This window comes from Haliotis asinina, chromosome 14 (genome assembly GCF_037392515.1).
Source record: "Haliotis asinina isolate JCU_RB_2024 chromosome 14, JCU_Hal_asi_v2, whole genome shotgun sequence".
In the NCBI taxonomy this organism is placed as follows: domain Eukaryota; kingdom Metazoa; phylum Mollusca; class Gastropoda; order Lepetellida; family Haliotidae; genus Haliotis; species Haliotis asinina.
The window spans coordinates 46,463,775-46,485,186 of record NC_090293.1 but is presented as its reverse complement, the minus strand read 5'-3'; the positions used below and the strand labels follow the sequence as shown (position 1 = coordinate 46,485,186).

The window sequence follows — 21,412 nt, the reverse complement described above, 5'->3', positions numbered from 1 at the left end:
TCATCTCTTAATTGTAGAATATCGGATGGTACCTATAAAAGCAACCGGACTCTGGTTATCAAGGTAACTGACGTAATTGACGAGACGCCATCTATCGTGACCCTGACCCCAGTTAACGTCACGGAAGAACTGCCAGTTGATACAGTTGTGGGCGGTTTGTTTCTCTTTACCGACCGTGACCGTGATGATTCTCATACCTTTATTTTGACAGGTAAGACCTGGCATGATCCCTAGACCACCAAAATGGATTTAGTACATTTGCTCAATCTTTTTCTTGATTGGTTGAACAAAAGTAGACTAGTATATTTCAATTTATTCAATCGTCTGTTCGGGTCATTATGCGTTAAGCTATGTGAACTCACACTGGTTATTGAAGTTAATCCTCGTTGTGTGATTTTATTGTTACGAATTGAGAAACGCGGATTCTTGAAGGTGACTGAAATACTGTAGTTAATGAGTGGTTGAAGGTCTTTTGAATCAGTAATACAACAGCAAAACTCAAGGGTCAGCTTTATCAGGCGGAATAGGTTGTGATATTACAACAGGCGAATTGGCTGTCATTTCTAGAAAGAAGTATTTGAATCGACGATCACAGATTTCTAACTCGCTAAAGCTGGAGTAACTCTACAGATTTGACAACAGAATCAACCATCTTAATCCTAGATTGTTTTCAGAAAATATAACACAACCCAAATATGCCCCGCACTAAGAACTTGGCCTGCATTCTGGTTTGTTGATTTTACCAATACTGATGTGAGAGTAATTCTTCGTGTTGTATATTGCAGGTGGTGACAGTCATTTCTTCAACATGGATGCAGAATCAGGTCAAGTATCTATTGCTGAGAGAATGGACGTTGAATCCATGTCGGGCAGAAACGTTCTTGACCAGTTGACCTTGACAGTGACGGACTCAGCTGGTCTCCAAGCCATAGCCGACCTCACCGTTGAAGTTGTGGACATAAATGATGCAACGCCTGTGTTTGCTGAATCTGTTTATAACGTTGATGTTTCGGAAGGGTCTTCACAAGGTAAGCCATAGAAATTATGTTAAAAAGCAAGGAACCCCTTTGCCTCCAGTCTTGGGGTCATACTGTAGAAAATACGATTCCAATGTTTAAAGTAATGATATACATGTACGATTATTTTATCTCACATATGTGCTGGAAATCCAACTGGAAAACCGATCGCTGCTCATGATGCTGATCATTGGATTGTGTTGTCCAAACTCGATTATTCATGGACAGCCGTCATATAGCTGGAATATTGTTGCGTGCGGTGTAAAGCAACAAACAACAACACCTTTACATCTATCAACGTTCTCAACTTCCATAGTTTGGAAAGGGAAGCAACTCTGAATCAGCATCGTCATAAAAATCTCTATCCGCTTCAAACATAAAAAAAACCAGAGGTGTTTGAGTTTACAGTCATATTTCCTATTTGCATCAGAGGTGTTGCTGGATCTTGTCGCCACTGATGCCGACTCGGGAACAAATGGCAAAATCACCATGCAGATCACAGCTGGAGATGACCCATTGTCCAGCAGATTTGAACTGATCGGAACACAGTTATCTTCCCTTGGTAACCTTGACTACGAGTCTCTAGCTGACACCCAGCATATGTTCCTGTTGACCGTGGAAGCGACGGACTCGCCTGAGAAGGAATCACCCAAGACCGGGGTCACAGTGGTGGCTGTGACGGTGAGTAGTGACAACTGTACTATTCTTTTACAAATGTATATGATGCTCTAAAGTATACTTAAATTCAAAAGTTATTGTCAAAAGTGATTGACTTGAAGTTAGATATGGGAAAGTGACAGTTTTGATTAGCAAACTATGTTTACACTGTGTTTTGTATCCGAGGAGAGCCCCTTTAATATGCATGTGTATGTATTCATGCATATTGAATGTACTTTATCAACTGGCCTTGAAACAATAAAGAACTGAAATGAATTGAATGTATTTGAAACGGAATATACAGCCCGTCTAAATTAGGACAAAAAGACAGTGTAGAAAGTATATGAGTGGCTGCTGAGTTGCTGAAGATCAACTCTTTTATGGTGGTCATCTAGGATGCATCAAATCCATCAATCAGTAACTGACATATTGTTCAAGTCAGCATTAGTCTCAAACTGTTTACACGTATGAAATACTGTTCGGGATATTCACATGAACTGTGGAGACAAGCTACAATGCGGAAAGACAAAAGAGATGTTCTGAGAAGGCAAGAGGTGGCCAAATTGTCCCATACAGTATTCCATTTATACATAATGTGGAAATTGTCCTCCAGGTTCTGCCCGAGAACGAGTTCACTCCAGAGTTCACTTTGCCAGTCGAGACATCCATGACAGTGCCAGAGACATGGAAGCCACCGTATCTGGTGGCCACGTTCAACGCTGTTGATGAAGATGCGGGCGTGGATGGGGATGTGTCTTATGAGATACTTTCTGCTACAGACTGTAAGAAACAATTACTGATGACACATTTCTTCAAATTAATTATCGAAGTGATAATCTATTGATAATTCAAACTAATATAAATAGCAGTATTAAGTGCTTTGTGTCTCTACGAATACTAAGAGGGATTGTTTAATTAAGCCTGGTGACATGTTTTACACAGATACTGGAACCTCGGCTCTGGACAAGTTCGTCATCAATCCTGTGTCTGGGGAGCTTCGTCTGAACGACTTTCTGGATGCCGACATGGCCACGGGCGGCACTGACACTTACAACATCGTTGTCAAGGCAACAGATGGCGGCACCTCCCCCAAGAGCAGCAACAGGGACTTCATCATTACAGTGGGAAACGAAAACGACAACGCACCAGTGTTCCTAAATTTCCCGACCTCCATTGAGATAGCTGAGAACACGGATGTTGGTCACGCTCTTGTGACGTTGATTACCGAGGACAACGACGGAGATGATGTCGTGGCCAATATCGAGGACTTAGATGAAACCCATTTTATCATCAGCGGAAATGACGTCATTCTGGAACGACCATTAGATTATGAAACTTCCCAGTGCCATACCATAGTTGTCGGGTAAGCATTAAACCAACTTTTTGACAGTTTTTCTGAAGAAGTGAACACACCTCTGTTTCTTCTTCTTTGGAATCAAAGACCTCATTTGATTTTGTATTCTCTATTTTTTATCAAAAGTTCTTGACTCACCATTATGCTAAGAAATTTCGACAGAATGATCGTTCTGCTAAAATAGTTATCCTGTAAACTTGCAGATACTTTATTAATTGAATATAATCCGATTAATTGAAGACAAACACGTTTGTGTTCCGTACATGGTTTAAGAGGTTTTTCAAAACTTGTTTCACAAAGTGACAGAAGAAAAAATCTATGTTTTAATTTATTCACCACTACCATTGCAGACATCTTCATTTCATACAAGCACACACAATCTGAATCTGAAATAGATACATCGTAAATGAGTCACAGTGTCATAAATCACAAATAGAATAGCATATGTACGTATATATTCTTTATAGAATAGCATATGTACGTATATATTCTTTGAATTATTAGTTTTTCATCTCTTAATTGTAGAATATCGGATGGTACCTATAAAAGCAACCGGACTCTGGTTATCAAGGTAACTGACGTAATTGACGAGACGCCATCTATCGTGACCCTGACCCCAGTTAACGTCACGGAAGAACTGCCAGTTGATACAGTTGTGGGCGGTTTGTTTCTCTTTACCGACCGTGACCGTGATGATTCTCATACCTTTATTTTGACAGGTAAGACCTGGCATGATCCCTAGACCACCAAAATGGATTTAGTACATTTGCTCAATCTTTTTCTTGATTGGTTGAACAAAAGTAGACTAGTATATTTCAATTTATTCAATCGTCTGTTCGGGTCATTATGCGTTAAGCTATGTGAACTCACACTGGTTATTGAAGTTAATCCTCGTTGTGTGATTTTATTGTTACGAATTGAGAAACGCGGATTCTTGAAGGTGACTGAAATACTGTAGTTAATGAGTGGTTGAAGGTCTTTTGAATCAGTAATACAACAGCAAAACTCAAGGGTCAGCTTTATCAGGCGGAATAGGTTGTGATATTACAACAGGCGAATTGGCTGTCATTTCTAGAAAGAAGTATTTGAATCGACGATCACAGATTTCTAACTCGCTAAAGCTGGAGTAACTCTACAGATTTGACAACAGAATCAACCATCTTAATCCTAGATTGTTTTCAGAAAATATAACACAACCCAAATATGCCCCGCACTAAGAACTTGGCCTGCATTCTGGTTTGTTGATTTTACCAATACTGATGTGAGAGTAATTCTTCGTGTTGTATATTGCAGGTGGTGACAGTCATTTCTTCAACATGGATGCAGAATCAGGTCAAGTATCTATTGCTGAGAGAATGGACGTTGAATCCATGTCGGGCAGAAACGTTCTTGACCAGTTGACCTTGACAGTGACGGACTCAGCTGGTCTCCAAGCCATAGCCGACCTCACCGTTGAAGTTGTGGACATAAATGATGCAACGCCTGTGTTTGCTGAATCTGTTTATAACGTTGATGTTTCGGAAGGGTCTTCACAAGGTAAGCCATAGAAATTATGTTAAAAAGCAAGGAACCCCTTTGCCTCCAGTCTTGGGGTCATACTGTAGAAAACACGATTCCAATGTTTAAAGTAATGATATACATGTACGATTATTTTATCTCACATATGTCGTGGAAATCCAACTGGAAAACCGATCGCTGCTCATGATGCTGATCATTGGATTGTGTTGTCCAAACTCGATTATTCATGGACAGCCGTCATATAGCTGGAATATTGTTGCGTGCGGTGTAAAGCAACAAACAACAACACCTTTACATCTATCAACGTTCTCAACTTCCATAGTTTGGAAAGGGAAGCAACTTTGAATCAGCATCGTCATAAAAATCTCTATCCGCTTCAAACATAAAAAAAACCAGAGGTGTTTGAGTTTACAGTCATATTTCCTATTTACATCAGAGGTGTTGCTGGATCTTGTCGCCACTGATGCCGACTCGGGAACAAATGGCGAAATCACCATGCAGATCACAGCTGGAGATGACCCATTGTCCAGCAGATTTGAACTGATCGGAACACAGTTATCTTCCCTTGGTAACCTTGACTACGAGTCTCTAGCTGACACCCAGCATATGTTCCTGTTGACCGTGGAAGCGACGGACTCGCCTGAGAAGGAATCACCCAAGACCGGGGTCACAGTGGTGGCTGTGACGGTGAGTAGTGACAACTGTACTATTCTTTTACAAATGTATATGATGCTCTAAAGTATACTTAAATTCAAAAGTTATTGTCAAAAGTGATTGACTTCAAGTTAGATATGGGAAAGTGACAGTTTTGGTTAGCAAACTATCTTTACACTGTGTTTTGTATCCGAGGAGAGCCCCTTTAATATGCATGTGTATGTATTCATGCATATTGAATGTACTTTATCAACTGGCCTTGAAACAATAAAGAACTGAATTGAAATGAATTGAATGTATTTGAAACGGAATATACAGCCCGTCTAAATTAGGACAAAAAGACAGTGTAGAAAGTATATGAGTGGCTGCTGAGTTGCTGAAGATCAACTCTTTTATGGTGGTCATCTAGGATGTATGAAATCCATCAATCAGTAACTGACATATTGTTCAAGTCAGCATTAGTCTCAAACTGTTTACACGTATGAAATACTGTTCGGGATATTCACATGAACTGTGGAGACAAGCTACAATGCGGAAAGACAAAAGAGATGTTCTGAGAAGGCAAGAGGTGGCCAAATTGTCCCATACAGTATTCCATTTATACATAATGTGGAAATTGCCCTCCAGGTTCTGCCCGAGAACGAGTTCACTCCAGAGTTCACTTTGCCAGTCGAGACATCCATGACAGTGCCAGAGACATGGAAGCCACCGTATCTGGTGGCCACGTTCAACGCTGTTGATGAAGATGCGGGCGTGGATGGGGATGTGTCTTATGAGATACTTTCTGCTACAGACTGTAAGAAACAATTACTGATGACACATTTCTTCAAATTAATTATCGAAGAGATAATCTATTGATAATTCAAACTAATATAAATAGCAGTATTAAGTGCTTTGTGCCTCTACGAATACTAAGAGGGATTGTTTAATTAAGCCTGGTGACATGTTTTACACAGATACTGGAACCTCGGCTCTGGACAAGTTCGTCATCAATCCTGTGTCTGGGGAGCTTCGTCTGAACGACTTTCTGGATGCCGACATGGCCACGGGCGGCACTGACACTTACAACATCGTTGTCAAGGCTACAGATGGCGGCACCTCCCCCAAGAGCAGCAACAGGGACTTCATCATTACAGTGGGAAACGAAAACGACAACGCACCAGTGTTCCTAAATTTCCCGACCTCCATTGAGGTAGCTGAGAACGCGGATGTTGGTCACGCTCTTGTGACGTTGATTACCGAGGACAACGACGGAGATGATGTCGTGGCCAATATCGAGGACTTAGATGAAACCCATTTTATCATCAGCGGAAATGACGTCATTCTGGAACGACCATTAGATTATGAAACTTCCCAGTGCCATACCATAGTTGTCGGGTAAGCATTAAACCAACTTTTTGACAGTTTTTCTGAAGAAGTGAACACACCTCTGTTTCTTCTTCTTTGGAATCAAAGACCTCATTTGATTTTGTATTCTCTATTTTTTATCAAAAGTTCTTGACTCACCATTATGCTAAGAAATTTCGACAGAATGATCGTTCTGCTAAAATAGTTATCCTGTAAGCTTGCAGATACTTTATTAATTGAATATGATCCGATTAATTGAAGACAAACACGTTTGTGTTCCGTACATGGTTTAAGAGGTTTTTCAAAACTTGTTTCACAAAGTGACAGAAGAAAACATCTATGTTTTAATTTATTCTCCACTACCATTGCAGACATCTTCATTTCATACAAGCACACACAATCTGAATCTGAAATAGATACATCGTAAATGAGTCACAGTGTCATAAATCACAAATAGAATAGCATATGTACGTATATATTCTTTATAGAATAGCATATGTACGTATATATTCTTTGAATTATTAGTTTTTCATCTCTTAATTGTAGAATATCGGATGGTACCTATAAAAGCAACCGGACTCTGGTTATCAAGGTAACTGACGTAATTGACGAGACGCCATCTATCGTGACCCTGACCCCAGTTAACGTCACGGAAGAACTGCCAGTTGATACAGTTGTGGGCGGTTTGTTTCTCTTTACCGACCGTGACCGTGATGATTCTCATACCTTTATTTTGACAGGTAAGACCTGGCATGATCCCTAGACCACCAAAATGGATTTAGTACATTTGCTCAATCTTTTTCTTGATTGGTTGAACAAAAGTAGACTAGTATATTTCAATTTATTCAATCGTCTGTTCGGGTCATTATGCGTTAAGCTATGTGAACTCACACTGGTTATTGAAGTTAATCCTCGTTGTGTGATTTTATTGTTACGAATTGAGAAACGCGGATTCTTGAAGGTGACTGAAATACTGTAGTTAATGAGTGGTTGAAGGTCTTTTGAATCAGTAATACAACAGCAAAACTCAAGGGTCAGCTTTATCAGGCGGAATAGGTTGTGATATTACAACAGGCGAATTGGCTGTCATTTCTAGAAAGAAGTATTTGAATCGACGATCACAGATTTCTAACTCGCTAAAGCTGGAGTAACTCTACAGATTTGACAACAGAATCAACCATCTTAATCCTAGATTGTTTTCAGAAAATATAACACAACCCAAATATGCCCCGCACTAAGAACTTGGCCTGCATTCTGGTTTGTTGATTTTACCAATACTGATGTGAGAGTAATTCTTCGTGTTGTATATTGCAGGTGGTGACAGTCATTTCTTCAACATGGATGCAGAATCAGGTCAAGTATCTATTGCTGAGAGAATGGACGTTGAATCCATGTCGGGCAGAAACGTTCTTGACCAGTTGACCTTGACAGTGACGGACTCAGCTGGTCTTCAAGCCATAGCCGACCTCACCGTTGAAGTTGTGGACATAAATGATGCAACGCCTGTGTTTGCTGAATCTGTTTATAACGTTGATGTTTCGGAAGGGTCTTCACAAGGTAAGCCATAGAAATTATGTTAAAAAGCAAGGAACCCCTTTGCCTCCAGTCTTGGGGTCATACTGTAGAAAATACGATTCCAATGTTTAAAGTAATGATATACATGTACGATTATTTTATCTCACATATGTGCTGGAAATCCAACTGGAAAACCGATCGCTGCTCATGATGCTGATCATTGGATTGTGTTGTCCAAACTCGATTATTCATGGACAGCCGTCATATAGCTGGAATATTGTTGCGTGCGGTGTAAAGCAACAAACAACAACACCTTTACATCTATCAACGTTCTCAACTTCCATAGTTTGGAAAGGGAAGCAACTTTGAATCAGCATCGTCATAAAAATCTCTATCCGCTTCAAACATAAAAAAAACCAGAGGTGTTTGAGTTTACAGTCATATTTCCTATTTACATCAGAGGTGTTGCTGGACCTTGTCGCCACTGATGCCGACTCGGGAACAAATGGCGAAATCACCATGCAGATCACAGCTGGAGACAGCAGATTTGAACTGATCGGAACACAGTTATCTTCCCTTGGTAACCTTGACTACGAGTCTCTAGCTGACACCCAGCATATGTTCCTGTTGACCGTGGAAGCGACGGACTCGCCTGAGAAGGAATCACCCAAGACCGGGGTCACAGTGGTGGCTGTGACGGTGAGTAGTGACAACTGTACTATTCTTTTACAAATGTATATGATGCTCTAAAGTATACTTAAATTCAAAAGTTATTGTCAAAAGTGATTGACTTCAAGTTAGATATGGGAAAGTGACAGTTTTGGTTAGCAAACTATCTTTACACTGTGTTTTGTATCCGAGGAGAGCCCCTTTAATATGCATGTGTATGTATTCATGCATATTGAATGTACTTTATCAACTGGCCTTGAAACAATAAAGAACTGAATTGAAATGAATTGAATGTATTTGAAACGGAATATACAGCCCGTCTAAATTAGGACAAAAAGACAGTGTAGAAAGTATATGAGTGGCTGCTGAGTTGCTGAAGATCAAATCTTCACTGTGGTCATCTAGGATGTATGAAATCCATCAATCAGTAACTGACATATTGTTCAAGTCAGCATTAGTCTCAAACTGTTTACACGTATGAAATACTGTTCGGGATATTCACATGAACTGTGGAGACAAGCTACAATGCGGAAAGACAAAAGAGATGTTCTGAGAAGGCAAGAGGTGGCCAAATTGTCCCATACAGTATTCCATTTATACATAATGTGGAAATTGTCCTCCAGGTTCTGCCCGAGAACGAGTTCACTCCAGAGTTCACTTTGCCAGTCGAGACATCCATGACAGTGCCAGAGACATGGAAGCCACCGTATCTGGTGGCCACGTTCAACGCTGTTGATGAAGATGCGGGCGTGGATGGGGATGTGTCTTATGAGATACTTTCTGCTACAGACTGTAAGAAACAATTACTTATGACACATTTCTTCAAATTAATTATCGAAGTGATAATCTATTGATAATTCAAACTAATATAAATAGCAGTATTAAGTGCTTTGTGCCTCTACGAATACTAAGAGGGATTGTTTAATTAAGCCTGGTGACATGTTTTACACAGATACTGGAACCTCGGCTCTGGACAAGTTCGTCATCAATCCTGTGTCTGGAGAGCTTCGTCTGAACGACTTTCTGGATGCCGACATGGCCACGGGCGGCACTGACACTTACAACATCGTTGTCAAGGCTACAGATGGCGGCACCTCCCCCAACAGCAGCAACAGGGACTTCATCATTACAGTGGGAAACGAAAACGACAACGCACCAGTGTTCCTAAATTTCCCGACCTCCATTGAGGTAGCTGAGAACGCGGATGTTGGTCACGCTCTTGTGACGTTGATTACCGACGACAACGACGGAGATGATGTCGTGGCCAATATCGAGGACTTAGATGAAACCCATTTTATCATCAGCGGAAATGACGTCATTCTGGAACGACCATTAGATTATGAAACTTCCCAGTGCCATACCATAGTTGTCGGGTAAGCATTAAACCAACTTTTTGACAGTTTTTCTGAAGAAGTGAACACACCTCTGTTTCTTCTTCTTTGGAATCAAAGACCTCATTTGATTTTGTATTCTCTATTTTTTATCAAAAGTTCTTGACTCACCATTATGCTAAGAAATTTCGACAGAATGATCGTTCTGCTAAAATAGTTATCCTGTAAACTTGCAGATACTTTATTAATTGAATATGATCCGATTAATTGAAGACAAACACGTTTGTGTTCCGTACATGGTTTAAGAGGTTTTTCAAAACATGTTTCACAAAGTGACAGAAGAAAAAATCTATGTTTTAATTTATTCACCACTACCATTGCAGACATCTTCATTTCATACAAGCACACACAATCTGAATCTGAAATAGATACATCGTAAATGAGTCACAGTGTCATAAATCACAAATAGAATAGCATATGTACGTATATATTCTTTATAGAATAGCATATGTACGTATATATTCTTTGAATTATTAGTTTTTCACCTCTTGATTGTAGAATATCGGATGGTACCTATAAAAGCAACCGGACTCTGGTTATCAAGGTAACTGACGTAATTGACGAGACGCCATCCATCGTGATCTTGACCCCAGTTAACGTCACGGAAGAACTGCCAGTTGATACAGTTGTGGGCGGTTTGTTTCTCTTTACCGACCGTGACCGTGATGATTCTCATACCTTTATTTTGACAGGTAAGACCTGGCATGATCCCTAGACCACCAAAATGGATTTAGTACATTTGCTCAATCTTGTATTGGTTGAACAAAAGTAGACTAGTATATTTCAATTTATTCAATCGTCTGTTCGGGTCATTATGCGTTAAGCTATGTGAACTCACACTGGTTATTGAAGTTAATCCTCGTTGTGTGATTTTATTGTTACGAATTGAGAAACGCGGAGTCTTGAAGGTGACTGAAATACTGTCGTTAATGAGTGGTTGAAGGTCTTTTGAATCAGTAATACAACAGCAAAACTCAAGGGTCAGCTTTATCAGGCGGAATAGGTTGTGATATTACAACAGGCAAATTGGCTGTCATTTCTAGAAAGAAGTATTTGAATCGACGATCATAGATTTCGAGCTCGCTAAAGCTGGAGTAACTCTACAGATTTGACAACAGAATCAACCATCTTAATCCTAGATTGTTTTCAGAAAATAAAACACAACCGAAATATGCCCCGCACTGAGAACTTGGCCTGCATTCTGGTTTGTTGATTTTACCAATACTGATGTGAGAGTAATTCTTCGTGTTGTATATTGCAGGTGGTGACAGTCATTTCTTCAACATGGATGCAGAATCAGGTCAAGTATCTATTGCTGAGAGAATGGACGTTGAATCCATGTCGGGCAGAAACGTTCTTGACCAGTTGACCTTGACAGTGACGGACTCAGCTGGTCTCCAAGCCATAGCCGACCTCACCGTTGAAGTTGTGGACATAAATGATGCAACCCCTGTGTTTGCTGAATCTGTTTATAACGTTGATGTTTCGGAAGGGTCTTCACAAGGTAAGCCATAGAAATTATGTTAAAAAGCAAGGAACCCCTTTGCCTCCAGTCTTGGGGTCATACTGTAGAAAATACGATTCCAATGTTTAAAGTAATGATATACATGTACGATTATTTTATCTCACATATGTCGTGGGAATCCAACTGGAAAACAGATCGCTTCTCATGATGCTGATCATTGGATTGTGTTGTCCAAACTCGATTATTTATGGACAGCCGTCATATAGCTGGAATATTGTTGCGTGCGGTGTAAAGCAACAAACAACAACACCTTTACATCTGTCAACCTTCTCAACCTCTATAGCTTGGAAAGGGAAGCAACTCTGAATCAGCATCGTCATAAAAATCTCAAGATAGGCTACCTACATTGAGCTGTTGCATAGGTTGAAAAGAAATTTGAGAATCAGAAAATATCATGTCACATTTCTTTAGAGTTGTTACTATCTGCTTCAAACATCAAAACAACCGCGTTTGAGTTAACAGTCATATTTCCTATTTACATCAGAGGTGTTGCTGGATCTTGTCGCCACTGATGCCGACTCGGGAACAAATGGCGAAATCACCATGCAGATCACAGCTGGAGATGACCCATTGTCCAGCAGATTTGAACTGATCGGAACACAGTTATCTTCCCTTGGTAACCTTGACTACGAGTCTCTAGCTGACACCCAGCATATGTTCCTGTTGACCGTGGAAGCGACGGACTCTCCTGAGAAGGAATCACCCAAGACCGGGGTCACAGTGGTGGCTGTGACGGTGAGTAGTGACAACTGTAATATTCTCCTCCACATTTTATATGATACTGTTCTATCCTTATAATATTTGATAAATAATGTATACACCACACTGTATATATACTACAGTGTCGGACAAAACAAGGTCTACACTTGAATAATGCGTACGACCTATACATTACAAACTTTGACAAAGGCTGATGACTCACTGGAGTTCTGAAATCGAAGACCACAAAAGAGAGCCTTAATGTCTCTACATCTGTTTGTGCAGTAAAAGCCAAACTAGTGAACACTTGAATATAGGATTTTCATCAAAACATAAAAAAATAACCGAGGCTTGAGTTTAAAATATAAAATTTACAATTTACAATTTTCAATTTATAGGTACAATGTTTACAATTCATATCAAATTCAGATGACTAGTTTGTTTCGTCTACTCTGAAGTGTTTTCCAATGTCTGGATATATCTTTTCTAGTCCATCGTGGTTTGCTTCTAATGCACGGTGGGTTATAAACGGAGTCAAGTACCAGTAAGGATAGGTCAAGTTAGTTCGTGGATCAACGTCGCTGCCATAAACATGAAATCACGAGCAATTGTTGTGAATGATGTTTTGGGATCATTTAAAAATATATACCAACAGTGAGTGAGTATGGTTTTACGCCGCTTTAAGCAATATTCCAGCAATATCACTACGGGGGAAACCAGAAATGAACTTCACACATTGTACGCACGTGGGAAGTCGAACCCGTGTGCATGTGAATGCCAGATCAGAGAAACTGATTTTTGAATTAGTAACCAAAACCAAATAACGCGTCTGTAATTCACTCTCTTGCCCAGTAGTAGTACATAATTAGCGGCAGGGTAATGATTACAGGTTAATGTAGAAACAAATTTCACAACACCAGTTGAGGAGGCATGCTACATCTTCCAGGTACTGCCCGTGAATGAGTTCGCTCCAGAATGGGCGACGTCCATGTCTTTGACAGGTTCTGCGCTCCCTGACCTCACTATGCAGGAGAGCGTCACGGTAGGATTCAAGCTCCTGGCGCTGCAGGCGACGGATTCCGACCAGGGAGTTGACGGGGAAATCACGTACATCATAACGTCTGCCATCACAAGTACGGGCATACGTCTTAGAAAGTGATCAAGAGAATTTCAAATATAAACAAAATCAGATCATTCATTTATTCGTTCTGTCTTCCCGATTCAAGAGAATTTCAAATATAAACAAAATCAGATCATTCATTTATTCGTTCTGTCTTCCCGATTTACTGCTTTAATTCTTCTCTTAAATGTGGTTTAATCACTATCTCTGTCAGCTGAGCTTTGGTTCGAATCACCAGTCCGTCAATAAAAGTCAATACTAGGTCATAGCTGCATAACTGGTTCCACATTAGTCCGACAAAATTGAAATACCTGATATGTTTGTATGTTATTTAACGCCGCACTCAGCAATATTCCAGGTGTATGGTGGTGGCATGAAAATAATCGATTGACCAGACAATCCAGTGGCGGACAGCATGAGCATCGATCGACGCATCTGGGTCACAATGACATGTATCAATCAGGTCAGCGAGCCTGACCACCCGATGCCGCAAATGGTTTCTTAGGACAGGCTGAAGATCAATTATATCTGGGATCGAATCAATTTTATGGAATGTACATCACCTATGGAATGTAATTACACTCTGGTTGTATATTTTAGACACTGGGGAACAAGCAGAAGACCTCTTTGCTCTCAACTCTGTGGCCGGAACTCTTCGAACTGCCGGTAACCTTGACCGAGATATCACGACAGGAGAGATGTACTACGACCTCACTCTCACAGCCAGAGACGGTGGCAACCCCTACAAGGAGACGTCAGCAACGCTCAAGATCTTCCTGGACAACGTGAACGACAACGCCCCAGTGTTCACTACTACTGACTATGAGGTTGACGTTGCGGAAACAGCGACTGTGGATACGGCGATCTACACTTTCAATGCCACTGACGTCGATGGCGACGCTGTCGTGTACTCTATTAAGGAAGGCGACACAGACGTCTTCAGTGTTCAGGGAACGTCTTTAGTGACTCTCACAAAACTTGATTATGAAACAGTGAGCTGGTACTCGCTGTTGGTGGAGTAAGTGAATTGTAAAATGACAGCTGTCCAGGCAAAATGACGTTTAACCTCTCGTGCATCCCTATGTTGACTGTAACTACACACATACTGAACAGCAAAAGAAACGCAACTCTGTTTGTGTAGTCAGGGTTTTAAATAGAAGACATAAACATGAACGGCTACTTTCATGAAATTTCGTTTCTTTTGGTGTTCAGTATAGTTTATCCAAAAGGAAATGACTAGCTGTACATGCATCAAAACGTTCTTACATCACTGACCTCAATATTTTTGCATACGGATTAATTTCCTAATGAATTTAGTGATTAATGAACCACAGTATTGGTAATGTGTGTCTTCCACAAAATGCATAGGTCATGAAAGAAATTTGCCGATACATAATTTGATGATGGGTGGGGTAGCCTTGATGTTAAAATGTTCGTTCGTCATGCCAAACCCGGGTTCGATTCCCCACATAGGTGCAATATGTGAAGCGCAGTATCTCTGGTTTTCTCCGAAATGATATTGCAGGAATATCGCTGAAAGCGGCGTAAAACACATAATTTGACATGGAAGTACATAGCTAATTTCTGTATATCTGATTCAAAAGGGTCTTTAACCTTTTGCCCCGTTTCAGGGCATCGGATGGACTGCATAGAACAACTGACCTTCTCCTGGTGAAGGTCACTGATGAAATAGACGAACAACCCGTCATAACAGTCAATAACCCAATCACTTTGCTGGAGGAGTTGCCTATCGATGCCGACGTGTCCTGGGCCTTCGACGTCACAGACAATGACGTCATGGACGATCTTCAGTATTCTCTAATTGGTAAGTCCCGTTAAGATCCTGTTTTAAAACTGGTCTTTTAGAATTTATGCTCTGATGCCACTAACAAAACCGGTAGATATGTCTCTCTGTGATAATTGTCTAAGCCGATGCTTCTTGTGAAATTACATGGTTCCGTGTTAGAACTGATCTCCAGTAACTCATGTTTGTCGTAAGACGCGACTAACGGAATCGGGTTGTCGAGCTGACTGACTTGGTTGAAATATGTCATTGTATCCCAGTGTTACCGTGTCGCTGGGAAATTGTGAGTCGAACTATGTAACGCTTTATCCGTAGGAAAACATAAACGTAATCTTTTTCTACCAGTTATGTTAGCTGAGTGACGCAACTGCACACCAAGGAACGGGATGCAACGGAGTAGTTTACTGAAGTAGTCTGTATGAGACGTTGACAAGTGGCACTGACGTCAGTTTCATTGTGACGTAATGCAAACGTGTTCAGTTGCGAGGGGGCAGACTAGAATGGCGCAGTGACGCCTAGGCATTATGACAAAATACAAAAAAGGTATATTATCGTTTGACAGCGTACTGTCGGCGCCTTTGATCTTTCACCGAAGCGTCTTAGAAATATTCATAATAACATGTATTCATTCTGTTTAGGTCCTGTTAGTTATAACCATTCATTTCAACTCGTATTATGTTATAGTATTGTTATGTCATAAACAGTGTGACGTCATAAGCAGTGTGAAGTCACGGGTAGAGTTAACAGTTAAGCCTTACTGTTCAGTTCAACCTGATTATAACTCTAGAAGAAGCCCCGAAATGTCGTGAAAAAAAATCAACAAGTTGTAATCCATAGGATTTTTCCTGTATTACTACACCAACTTCTAAATGACCTTGAAGACTCCAAAGATACCTTGATGCTATTTTTTTGAGGGCACACTGTTTTCCGTATGTTGAAGACCGTTTTTATCTTTTTCTATATTTCACTTCACCTACAGGGCCTGACAGTTCATCTTTTAACATCAACCCTGACACTGGGGTAATGACCGTCGCCAAGCGACTGGATAGAGAGGTCAAGGCCAGCATGGAACTGACTCTCCAAGTAGAGGATTCATCTGGTCTTTTCAGCGAAGCGGAGATGGTCTTCACTCTGGCCGACGTTAACGACTTCCCGCCGACGTTTGATGCCAACACTCACATTATATACACAACAGAAGGAGGACAAGGCGATGGTAAAAATATAAGTGCTAGTGTACTTTCAATAAGATGATGGAGGATTGATGATAATCCTATCTCAGATAGGGGAGAGAACCCACTGCATCACTTGAAGTTTTCTTTCATACCGCCATTTAATAACAGTATTGAGTGAGTTAGAAGTTACAGAATTTTTAGCAGTATTTCAAGCAACTTGATGTCGAGAGACACCAAAGATAGGCTTCAAGCCTTGTACCCATGTGGAGAATCGAACCCAGGTCTTCGACGTAACGAGCGAACGCTTAAACCCTAAGGCTATCCCGCACCATTAAAAAACAAAAGTAACATTTTTCTGGCATGCTAAAGATTTTCATTTTGCTTTTGTGTTGTTTTAAATACGTTTTTCTTCTTTCCTACAAAGTGGATCTCATGACGTTGATTGTTTCTGACCAAGACGAAGGAGACAACGCTGTTTTTGACGTGTCTATTACTTCCGGTAACGATGGCGGCGAGTTCCGATTGGACAGCCTCGTTCTGAAAGGCGATAGCTCGATGATTGACTACGAGTTCGCAGCCGAGAACAACTACACGTACATTCTATCAATTCAAGCTGTGGATAAACCCATTGATACCAGCAGTCTGACTGGGTCAACCGTTGTCATTGTTCGTGTAGGTGGCGTTGATCAATCGTAATCATGCATTTTTAATTTCTGTTATTTTTCTTATTGGATGTCTCGAAACATCCCATCTGTAAATGATTGTAAAAGCTGACCGTGACGATCCGGGTTAGAATTTGTCTTCAGCAAACCATGCTTGTCGTAAAAGGCGATTGGGATCGGGTGATCAGAATTGCTGATTTGATTACCCCTTGATACATTTGTGATCGTATCACACTTGCGTTGATCCAGACTCGAGTATTTATAGACTGCCGCAGTATAGCTGTAGTATTGCTGAATGCGGCGTAAAACAACAAAACGCGAATTAGCGCCCTAATGACCTCTTCGGTGCATTGGTCTAGACGTACATTTGTTTTAGGAAATAAGGTTTATAAATTATAATATGCATTTAACATATGAAATAATCTCAGTCCAGAGCCGATGGACCTCGACCGCCATGGTTTCATATGTGTTATGGTATTATACACTGAGGTTAAATTATGGGATCACATGAAAGCAAGGCTTCTTCACAAGCTTTGTATCGCACAGTTTGTTAAGAAACCTTAGGGAAAAAAATAAACCTTTGTGTTTTCATGTAATCCGTTATTATTTTCCTTCAGTATATGTTTTGTCTGATTGGACACCCTGTATATACTTTAGGGGGTGATGATGATTTTTATGGCGCTGCATGTACAATGTGAATGACCACCCCTAACATTAGTGTACAAAATAAGTGAATGTCCACCCCTAAAATTAGTGTACAAAGTAAGTACACCTCCATCCCCTCACCCCTCCAGAACATGTGTACAAAATTGATGTTCCCCACCCCACCTCCCAGATTAAGATGGGTGACACCCCTCTTCCCCCCATCACCCTTAAAATCATCACCACCCCAGCCATAAATCATGATCGAATGATCGATCAAGAGATTTTATTACATCTCCAGGTTCAACCCTTGAACGAGTACGGGCCTGTATTTGAAGCACCTGTTCTGGGAATTGATGGACGTTTCCCAGAAATAACTCTCGCTGAGGATGTTGTGACCGGACATGTTGTCATCACTTTCGACGCCACAGATGAGGATTCAGGAATTGACGGTGACGTCACATATGACATCGTTTCGGTCCAAGATGGTGGGTGGATTTACTCTCTTCGGATGTATCTGTATTGTAGGTTTACCTGAACGCTCATTGGATACTGCCAACAATGTTGGAAGAGCTTGATGCAAAATATCTGGATCTGAGATTTTGGTTAGAGTGAGTGAGTTTAGTTTTTGCAGCTTTTAGCAATATTAACAGCAGGGGATACAAAAAAATGGGCTTCACACATTTTGCCCATGAAATTGAACCAAGCGAAAGCATCCACCATTAGGCTGATGGGGGTTAGAGTTGGCCTTGTTACATTTTACCGTGACAAAACCAGTAAACCAGCAAAACTGAACAAAGACAAGTCTAAAACATTCAAACATTATTATTAAGCAAAGAGAGCAAGTTATACAGAGTCACAAGTCAATTTCACAATATCAATTTCAAATACAATCCAGATGAGACAAAATCAAAGGCAATGGGTCACAAAGTATACAGCATACTCACCAAAGTCTGCGTGCGAGGGGGTAGAATAGGCCTTCAGCAACCCATGCTTGCCATAAAAGGCGACTCAGCTTGTCGTAAGAGGCGACTAACGGGACCGGGTGGTCAGGCTCGCTGACTTGGTTGACACCTGTCATCGGTTCCCAATTGCGCAGATCGATGCTAATGTTGTCGATAATTTACAGACCGCCGCCATATATCTGTAATATGCTAAGTGCGGTGTAAAACTAAACTCACTCACTCACTCACTTCGTGCGAGAGAGAAACAGCGCAATGTAACACAGCAAGCGATCTAGCAGCGGTTAATGATCAGGCGTTGACGGATGTATACTCCAGTTAAACTCTGCGTGTCCGTGTTCGAGCACATACGACCATCGCCACTCACGTGGAATGCCCTCGAATAGTGTCCCGGAAGTCAGCAAATAATGAAAACGAACTCAAGAGGAGGTAACTCTAAATCACTTTCGAAAGCCTGCGGCCCAAATCTTAAAAGTGCCGACCACCTATCATACGAAATGTGATCCATCATAATTATTATTCAAAACACTGACCGTTTAACCCAATAATAATTATTACTAAATTAATAACAAAATATACAGAAAATACACACTCGTAACAGCCTGAAGCAACCCATGCTAACAACTAACGGTATCAGATGGTCAGGCTCTCTGATATGGTTGTCACGTGATTGTATCGCAGTTGTGTAGATCGATGCTCGCGATGCCAGTCACTGGACGGCCTGGCCCAGATTCGATTATTTACAGATTACCGTAACATAGCTGGAATGTTACTGATTCAAAGTTTAACACAAGACTAAATATCTTAGCTTAGTTGTCTTGGCAACGGTCATAAAGACTAACTGGCCGATGGATAAAATGCCAATGGGATACAATGCCAATGGGATAAAACACCAGTGGGATAAAGGGCTAGCGAAGAACCAGTGGATATGATTACCCACTTGAGATAAAGATTTTCACCTGCATTCGTTCTACCCACACCTCTGTGGTTGTTTGTAACCAGCACGTGACGACAGATAACAAAAACAATGTATCTAACGATGAAACAACCAATCGCACAGAAAAGTATCAAGTGATATAGACATAGAAATGTTCACGGCAGTGGAAATGTTAGTCATCGAATGATTTCATTCTACATTGTTTAGTTCCATGATCAAATGTTGATAAAACAATTTGTTTGAAGATACGGTAACCACATTCACTATAATGACGATCGATATTAAACGACCTGGAAAACACTTTTTAGACGTCAAAACAATGAAGTAAAACAAATATATACGTTCCATCTGTACGATCTCCTTTGTCAGCAACAAAGCGAAGTTAGAAATAAACACTATTCCTTATTTAGAAATGTGTACCTTTTCAGTTTTAATGAACACAGAATTGAATTTTAAGTCTTTGAGTTTTGAAAGAATAGGGGAATCATCCATGACTTGTCCTCCAATGTATACATGATAAGTGTTTAAGTAGGAATTTTGCTTAAAAGTGTTCACTACTTTTATTAGTGAGATTATCGGTACGGTATAAATTAGACGTTTTAGGGACAATCTGTTGAAATATATTGTAGGTACGTTTGTCTGGTTAGTACTAGAGCAGATTTTAATGTCACTTAACACACAGCGACGACCAATAAGTCACTGTCGCCACCTGGGGAAGAGTGAGCTAAACGACGAAACTGGGCGTTCTTCAACAAAACATATCTAACATGAACGCTTACTTTTATGAGATTTCATTTTTTTGAAGTTGCGTTTCTTTTGCTGTTCAGTATTGTTATGAAGCACATTCCTGCTTGACAGACAAAGACGTAGACAGACGCGATCTCTTCATTCTGGACAACAACAAAGGCATACTTCGTACGTCCGGGCAACTTGACTTCGACCAATCGACAGGCGGCTTTGAGTACGTCACACTTGTCATCCGGGCTATGGATGGTGGGACCGTGACGAAGTCTACAGAAGGAATTCAACGTATCGTTCTGTCCGGCGTAAACGACAACGCGCCCTACTTCAAAGGTGCTCCGTCAGAGGTGAATGTGTACGAGAACATGGCCATTGATGACGTTGTACTTGACCTTGACGTTCAAGATCCCGATGGGGATGCCGTGACCTTGACCCTGTCTGGCAGCGCAGCGTTCCAAACAGCATTCGGAGACAGCGTGATCCTCATACAACAATTAGACTTCGAGTCCAAACAGTGCCATATTTTAACAGTAAGGTAAGGAAATATCCAACAAAATACGACTCTTCAGCGCTTGAAAATAGCCAGCCTCGATTATCGACCATTGGCCGTAAAGTCAAATTTAAAGGAGAAATTATATGAATAGATTGGTAAAAATCTGTGATAACACCAGTTGTTGCATATTCGGTAGCACCTGACACCCGCACACTTTGTCACTATGACTTGTAAGCAAACCAGACAATCACGTGATTGAACAGAAACTCACCCCTGTTTATGTAGCGCAGTCACTGAATTTATTGAAACGATAAACTATTGACGCTTTTTCAATTCGTCCCATCTCCAAAGAGTGAGTGAGTTTAGTTTTGCGACACCTTTAGCAATATTCCAGCAGTATCACGGTTGGGGACACCAGAAATGGGCTTCACCCATTGCACCAATGAGGGGAATCAAACCCGGTTCTTCGAAATGACGATTGAACGCTTTAACCACTTGACTACTCCTCCTCCCATATCTCGTAATAGATGTAGC

The 21,412-nt window shown here is 40.8% G+C and overlaps 1 protein-coding gene across 1 annotated transcript in view; it reads left to right on the top strand.

Annotated features, from left to right (window-relative positions):
• LOC137260833 (cadherin-23-like) overlaps positions 1-21,412 on the top strand; it is a 44,589-nt gene that overhangs the window by 6,261 nt on the left and 16,916 nt on the right. Inside the window, exons 10-34 of the mRNA XM_067798393.1 lie at positions 18-211; positions 786-1,028; positions 1,447-1,697; positions 2,287-2,455; positions 2,616-3,036; positions 3,553-3,746; positions 4,321-4,563; positions 4,982-5,232; positions 5,827-5,995; positions 6,156-6,576; positions 7,093-7,286; positions 7,861-8,103; positions 8,522-8,760; positions 9,354-9,522; positions 9,683-10,103; positions 10,620-10,813; positions 11,383-11,625; positions 12,131-12,381; positions 13,292-13,478; positions 14,066-14,483; positions 15,097-15,290; positions 16,249-16,482; positions 16,866-17,113; positions 18,047-18,233; positions 20,503-20,920. Of these exons, the coding sequence (XP_067654494.1) occupies positions 18-211; positions 786-1,028; positions 1,447-1,697; positions 2,287-2,455; positions 2,616-3,036; positions 3,553-3,746; positions 4,321-4,563; positions 4,982-5,232; positions 5,827-5,995; positions 6,156-6,576; positions 7,093-7,286; positions 7,861-8,103; positions 8,522-8,760; positions 9,354-9,522; positions 9,683-10,103; positions 10,620-10,813; positions 11,383-11,625; positions 12,131-12,381; positions 13,292-13,478; positions 14,066-14,483; positions 15,097-15,290; positions 16,249-16,482; positions 16,866-17,113; positions 18,047-18,233; positions 20,503-20,920 (6,396 nt within the window). The remainder of the gene's footprint in view (positions 1-17; positions 212-785; positions 1,029-1,446; positions 1,698-2,286; positions 2,456-2,615; positions 3,037-3,552; positions 3,747-4,320; positions 4,564-4,981; positions 5,233-5,826; positions 5,996-6,155; positions 6,577-7,092; positions 7,287-7,860; positions 8,104-8,521; positions 8,761-9,353; positions 9,523-9,682; positions 10,104-10,619; positions 10,814-11,382; positions 11,626-12,130; positions 12,382-13,291; positions 13,479-14,065; positions 14,484-15,096; positions 15,291-16,248; positions 16,483-16,865; positions 17,114-18,046; positions 18,234-20,502; positions 20,921-21,412) is intronic.